Source organism: Cyprinodon variegatus, unplaced genomic scaffold (genome assembly GCF_000732505.1).
Source record: "Cyprinodon variegatus isolate N-32 unplaced genomic scaffold, C_variegatus-1.0 Scaffold1214, whole genome shotgun sequence".
Taxonomy (NCBI): Eukaryota; Metazoa; Chordata; class Actinopteri; order Cyprinodontiformes; family Cyprinodontidae; genus Cyprinodon; species Cyprinodon variegatus.
In genome coordinates this window covers 89,480-96,332 of record NW_015151667.1, presented here as the reverse complement: position 1 = coordinate 96,332, position 6,853 = coordinate 89,480, and the positions used below count along the sequence as shown (strand labels likewise).

The window sequence follows — 6,853 nt, the reverse complement described above, 5'->3', positions numbered from 1 at the left end:
GATATCAAAAAAGTACTCCAGAGTGTTGTTCAGCATGGGGGTGAGTAGAAAATGAAGGCTAATCATGTTTTGGGTGGACTATTCCTTTAACAGAGCCGGTGGGAAAGGCTCTCACTTGGAAGTGGTTGACGTCGAGGGCCCTGACCGGCCCCGTGTGTCTGTCGCTCTGAGCTATGATGACGTCGCTCTCTCCAGCCATGATCTTGGCAGAGTCGTAGAGAATGACGTCCCCGTTCTCCCCGCCGGCAACCAAGACACCAGATGGGTAGCCCTGGGCGTCCATGCCGAACGGACCCCACACCAGTTTATGATATCTGTGGAAAGATGGGGAGGGGCAAGAAGGCGTGACTGTGTAAGAGAGAGTTGGCAACATAAAAAACGAAGTGGGCAACAGTGATGGGGAATCTTCTCAACCTGTGAGCGGAGGAGAGGCTGCCACAGGACTTCATGTCCAGAGACGGATCAGCCAAGTCCAACTCAAAGAACTCTAAGGAGGCATTGGTACTGAAGGAGGCGTCCAGTTGTTGAGCCGATGTTCCTGCAGAAACAGAACAGTCTTTAAACATGTAGGTTTCTTGAAAACTAGCAGGGTTGCCACGATACTACAATTTCAAACTCGATGTCCGTACTCATAAAGATATTGGATCTCATAGAAATAAAAAACGGCAAACTTTTAATAGTTTGTCGTTTTTATTTTCATAAGATCCAATATTTTTATGAGTAGGCATAAAAACATAAAAAAACTCCCTTGATTAAATCTTGACATGGTTCATGCTTTCTCAGCACAACCACAGATTCTATTAGTTAAATAAATGTATGGAAAAATGCAAAATAAATAAACTAAATATAATAAAATTTGAAAATATTTTTACATTGTATGATGTATCGTTCTATTGATGTGTAAATAATCGAGGAGAAATTCAATTAGTGCTGCAACTCACATCCCTATTTTGCTAATTAATTAATCTGTCGAGTATTTTGTCGAGTCTAAAGTTTTCCACATGAGTTCTCAAAAGAGCATATTCACAGACTATTTTTTTATCTTAAATGCAAAATATTAATAAGTTTTTACAATTTTGGTATGATTACTGCTCTAAGTGGGTTTCTCTATCAGCTTATGGCATGTTGAGAGTCTCTATACTCCAGTTAACAATTAACCGATTGCTAAATTTGTTGACGGTTATTTCAATAATCGATTAATCAAGATGATCCAATGAATTGTTTAAAACCTAAATTAGATTCATCTAAAATGAATGCAAAAAGCAAAGATTTACAAACAACACTAACTAGTATTGTTGCCTTGCCAGATTAGCACTTGAGCATCAATGCTTTTTAGAGTATCTCTTTATACTTTTGACAACCCTAAAAACTGATTTAAACAAATTGCCAAAAACCAAAACTAATCGTTTCGTCTCAACTCTTTCCTTTCCATGTAGCATTAAATACATAAAGGTAAAATCTTTACACAGATCATTTTCAGCAACACTTAAGCATCCAAGACTCCGGATTTAGAAATCCCTGTAAATAGCTAGATCACTCCAGTGATCAGGTTTTACATCCAGACAGAACGCTGAATAACAACAGCTGCTGCAGCGGCTCAAAGGTTGAGACTCTAACCTGTTGCTAGGTAGATAGGGTGATGCTGAGCAGGACTCCAGCTCTGGATGGCTGTACGGTTGATCTCCTTAAGTTTCATCCTGCAGAGAAAACAGAGCAGTCCATACAATGAGCTGTTTAGAAATCCGGCAGCTTATTACAAAATAAAAGAAACAAAACACCAGATGTGAAGTTCACTTATAACTTCACATCTGATAACTTTTACTGAAATTAACCGTAATATATCATATTGTGGTTATTTCCGGTAAAATACACAATGATACATGGTAAAATGCTCAAACAGCACTTTCACCATCCTTTCTTAATATAGAGCCTCTGTGTCAGATCATTTCTTTGCCACAGACCAAACATCTTCTGCCTGAATTGTTTTGCATCAGATTTCTATCCCTGCGTATCACCTTGAAAAACGTGCGTAGAACCTTGAGAAGGTTTAAACGTCCCTTTTACTTTTTCACTATAGTATTTGTGGATTTTGCTTTAAATTCCAAAACGGTGCTAAATCAGGCACATCCTGAGGAAACTGAGACTAGGTGCTGCACCACAGAAGCATCACACAAGTATTAAATGTAATGATCCAGACAGAAGACCCAAATTTGCAGCCAGAACAAAGATTAGAACTTAAACAGTTTATTCAAAACTCAGGATTTCAGGAGCACATCCGCCGAGGACCAGGGATTACTTAGAGTCCTCCTTTCAGCGGGGATCAGCAGCTTGAATAGAGCAGACTGCTCCTTTAAACAGCTGTTGGGTGACTTGGAGCACAGAGGCAGGATCAAGGTCAGGCTTAATGATCAGGGGGTTTGACAGGAGGCAGAAGACAAGGGGCAGAAACAGGGTAATTGTCCAGAAGGCAGAGAAATCTGATGAGGGTTAGAAAAGAGGGAAAATCTGTGAAGCAAGAGCTTGGTCAGGTAACGTGAAGGGCCGGATACTGCTTGATGTTGGCTTGCAATTATCTGGCCGTGTCTTCCTGCCACAGGCTGCCTTATAACTGCTTAAACACAGCTGAGAGACATGCTGCAGATTGCACTGCAGTAGGCAAGAGCTGGAGTTGATTGTTCACAGGGAGAGCAGAGCGGACAGACAGGCCAGAATCATAACATTAAGTTAAAATTAAATGGATTTGAACGCTATTTATCTCCCAAGTGGGTTTCTTAACCAAAACAACAACCTTACTTTACATTCACTTGCAAAAATGATGACTAAAAATTCAACTACAAAAACTGAAATGCCAAAATTCACATGCATGCATTTTTGTAGGTCAATATCTGCTGTTGAATTTTCACAACTGATTGTTTTTTTTTTTGTTCTAGATGTGAAATTCTCTACAGGAGTTTTTTTCTGAGATGTTTTTTTCCTTTCTTTCCTAATTTCCTTTATTTTCTTACAATTTCTTTTCTCAGGCATTTTTTATTTTTATTTTTTTTTGGTAGATGAAGTCAAACTAACAAAAAAATCAAATACAAAATTGCACAAATTAAAAACCCTCTGTTATAAAATAAATGCCTGAACAAAGTTTGATTGTAATATATATATATATATATATATATATATATATATATATATATATATAGTAGTTTGCATTGATCTGCTTTACTGATCTCCTTCCAGATACAACTCAATCAAATCCCTTTCCTAAAAAGGTGCAGAAATCCCAGCAGCTTCTATTTATTTCCTAGAGATATTCACCTAGAATGGCACCAGCTGAAAGGGAAAACTATATTAACATGTAACTACACCTTTATTACAGCATGTTGTTATAGTTCAGTTTTGTAGTAGTTACGTTGCTGAATAACAGAAACAGACCTTGTTCTCATTTAGCTCCCATAATTAATGTGAGACTTGAAAGAATGAATTGGATTTCTCTCCAGTGCAAAGTCTGATTTGATTTATCTATTAAACCCCTAAGCTAGCAGAAAGCTAACAGCTGATTGGAGGATAAAAAGCTTCGACAGTTACTCCGGCTAAAACAAGAGTTCAGATGTTAATATTTAAACACAAGCTCCCCAGGACGGTGTTAGCTGTTTTTTGGTAGCTTACATGTTGTGTTAAGTTAGTAGAGTCCCTGCAACCTATCCAATGCACAGCTGTAATCGACCTACACACACAAACACACCGAGATCTTATTACTTCTCTAAAGCGGCTTACCTTCTCTTCTTGGCCGCTCCTCACATGAACGCAACACTAAAACAAAGACACAAACGCACAACCTCCCAGCTGAAGAGGTTCCCGTTTCGATTCTAACGGCTGTGCAAACAGAGGAACGGGCTACCGGGTCCCGGCTGCGGACTCTCAGGACAGATTTCCACGTCCCCACTGGTCTCCATCAACGTGGCACTAAGCAACAGCCTCCTCCCACGAAGAAGAACATCAACTTCCGGGTGCACCGTGATTTACCGTCCCCCATTGCTAGCAAGCTACGATCATTTTAAAAGCTCGTTTAGTCCCCAGAAATGAGCTGCTTTGTATATGATTGAAATATACTTTTTCTTTCTTACATTAAAATTATAAGATATTATTATATAATAAATAAAATATACTTTATGTGACAGTGTTCACATTTTAATAGCAGACTGTTACTTTGATTACACTTACACCGATATTCATGTTAGGAAATGAGAAGCAAAGATTCCTAAAAAAACAAACAAAACGTAGGCACATTTGATCGTTCTATATGTTTGATTAGTTAATGTCCTTAATCTGAGCCTTTTTATTTATAAAGGAACACATACATTAGGCTAATCGGCAGAACATTTGTCCCAGACTTTTTAATAGAACCTGACATCCTAGCCATTTCTTTTCGCCTCGAGTAGCTACATTCACGTCACACAAGTGGAACAAATGAATACAACAGAATATCAGTTAGGCAACAGTTAATACATTAAAAACCATCAAATGTAAGATTCCCGAGTTCTATAAAACAATATCACCTTCTTTGAGCTTTTGAAATCAAAACAGAACAAAAATGAAACAAAGTGCAATCTCACATTTAATCAAAGCGTACCAAAAGTGACAACTTGACTACTTTTTCAGTTATAACCAGTCCCTGAGACTTGGAATATTAAGTTAAAAATTATTTTTGACTTAATATGTTGCAGGTGATGAAGCAGACTGAAAATGTTTTGTCATTGTCTCCTTTCTATCTCCTCTTTCTTTCATATTTTCTTTTTTCCTTTTTCTTCTTCTGTTTTTCTGCTCTATTTACATTGCAGTGTCCATATAAACTGTAAAACTCCCTGCATAATGATAATAAAGCAATTTATATGCATGAAACAAGTGGCTCCACTTGTGAAAGTAAAATCTGTTGGGCTCTTTTTGGCATCAAGACAATTAGTCTTATTGCCACATTGCCAGACAGGACACTGTATATATATATATATATTTTTTTTCCTACAACAAAAAAATGTGTCAATGTTGTTTCCCTGTGGATTCAAACATGAATTAAATATTTTAAAAACCACACTAGTTGAAGTGTGAAAATAATTTATAGGTGTAAAAGCAACATGTACTTTTTCATTTCTTCAGCATTGTTCTAATTTGCAGTATTTTTTTTGTGTTGACAAAATAATTCTTTACATTTACTTAAAATCCTGTCACTCAGTTAAGACAAACTGAATTAAACTAAAATTTAAATACTGTAATCAAAATTATTTATCTTAGTTCAAACACCTTAAGATTTAAGTGTTATACAGGAATGAGTAACTCTAATTTAATGCTCTAAGAAACAATTTTAATGCCATCAGGTATCCATGGCTCTCATAACACAGCTAAATTCCTCGTCTTTCCCGTCGACAGGCTGCAGCCATGTCTTGAATTCCTCGATCAGCCCGAAGCATATATATTACGATATAATGAAATTGTTTTTAAATAAACCATTTTAAATGCCACAATAGTCGCATTTAATGAATTTTAATGCCAATTCAGGCCTCAATTAAAAAAAAATTAATGACCCCAGGAAACCCTCAAGCTTTTCTAGTCTAGTTCTCACCAAAATAAAAATCTTTCCTCAGCCTTCATCTCTGGTAAACTGCAGATTTCTAAGCATTTTTAATGATCAGCTCAGTGTTGATTTTTCATGAGTTTCCTATTTTATCTTATTTAAGCAACTTGCATTACTCTGACTTTTAGAAGTTCTCTGTAGAAATTATTAAGAACCTTCCAAATTCCAAGATGTGGATGTGTGAGAAAATACTCCAGACAATAGAGTGTATTTTATGAACTCATTTTTATTTTTGTTAATTAAACAGAAAACAAAGACTGGTGGTCAGTTTTTGGTAGGTGGTAGTTGTATCAATGCGGTTCAGCTGTGCGACCAAGGCCAATTCTGAAAAGACAATAACAACATGTCAATAAATATATCACATTAAAACAGTTACTGTGAGACATGCAGACAGGCACCCTCATTTCAGTCGTTATCAGTAATCTTTCCCAAACATAAACATGAATGGATCAGATGGGTAGTGATTGATATAATCATTGGGACAGCAATGCACATGGCCAGGCATCCTCACAGTGTCCTGCAGGTTTTGGAGATTCTCTGCTTTAGCAAAGCTGATTATGATGATTGCAGTTGAGCAAAAGCCTGTTAACCAGCTTTCAATGATAATTTAGCTGTGCTGGAGAAATTAAACCTCTAAAACCTGCAGGATGGCGGCCCTCGAGGACCAACTTTGGAGATGACTGCACGTGACTGAAAAAAGTATCCACGTTTCAATACGTACATGTACGTAAACCCCCAGTGCCTCGCAGGAACACAATTGCATCAGATCACCTGAAAGACAAGCAGATTTTTTTTTTTAAACGATAAACGATCCTGTTTGCTCCTTAATTATCCTAAGTTTTATCTGTCTGAATCAAGCAATGCAAGCAGGCGCGTAGATCACGCACTTCAGCTACCACGTGACCTCCACCGCGTGCAAGCAGGATTTACAAAGGACGAAAAAATACAAGTAAAACATGATTGCTTTAACACACTAGTTGGTTATGCACTTAATACACGTGCCTTTCAAGTTGTAAAAATGTATCTTTATCAAAATAACCTCACTAACCTCGTAAGACATGTGAAAACAAGGATGAACTTAGCGGGTTGAATTAGATTAACTTTTTTTTTTAAAGGACATTAAAAACGAACAACTTTGCTTTCGTACCTGAATGAAATGAATGCGGTTGAACTTTTAGTCAAAAAAAACAAACACAAAACATTTCCTCTGCGACTCTTCGGTGCCACTTTCTTTCC

The 6,853-nt window shown here is 37.2% G+C and overlaps 1 protein-coding gene and 1 long non-coding RNA gene across 2 annotated transcripts in view; both read right to left on the bottom strand.

The window, feature by feature from the left end:
• sec31a (SEC31 homolog A, COPII coat complex component) overlaps positions 1-3,943 on the bottom strand; it is a 34,348-nt gene extending 30,405 nt beyond the window's left edge. The window contains exons 1-4 of the mRNA XM_015401381.1: positions 3,766-3,943; positions 1,618-1,697; positions 415-538; positions 116-314 (exon numbers count right to left, since the gene is read on the bottom strand). Coding sequence (XP_015256867.1) covers positions 116-314; positions 415-538; positions 1,618-1,696 — 402 coding nt within the window. The 5' untranslated portion in view covers position 1,697; positions 3,766-3,943. The remainder of the gene's footprint in view (positions 1-115; positions 315-414; positions 539-1,617; positions 1,698-3,765) is intronic.
• Positions 3,944-5,823: 1,880 nt separating this feature from the next.
• Positions 5,824-6,853, bottom strand: LOC107102176. Its single transcript, XR_001482114.1, has 3 exons — positions 6,765-6,853; positions 6,339-6,388; positions 5,824-5,941 (listed from the first exon to the last, which is right to left on the bottom strand). It is a non-coding gene; the product is annotated as an uncharacterized LOC107102176 (long non-coding RNA).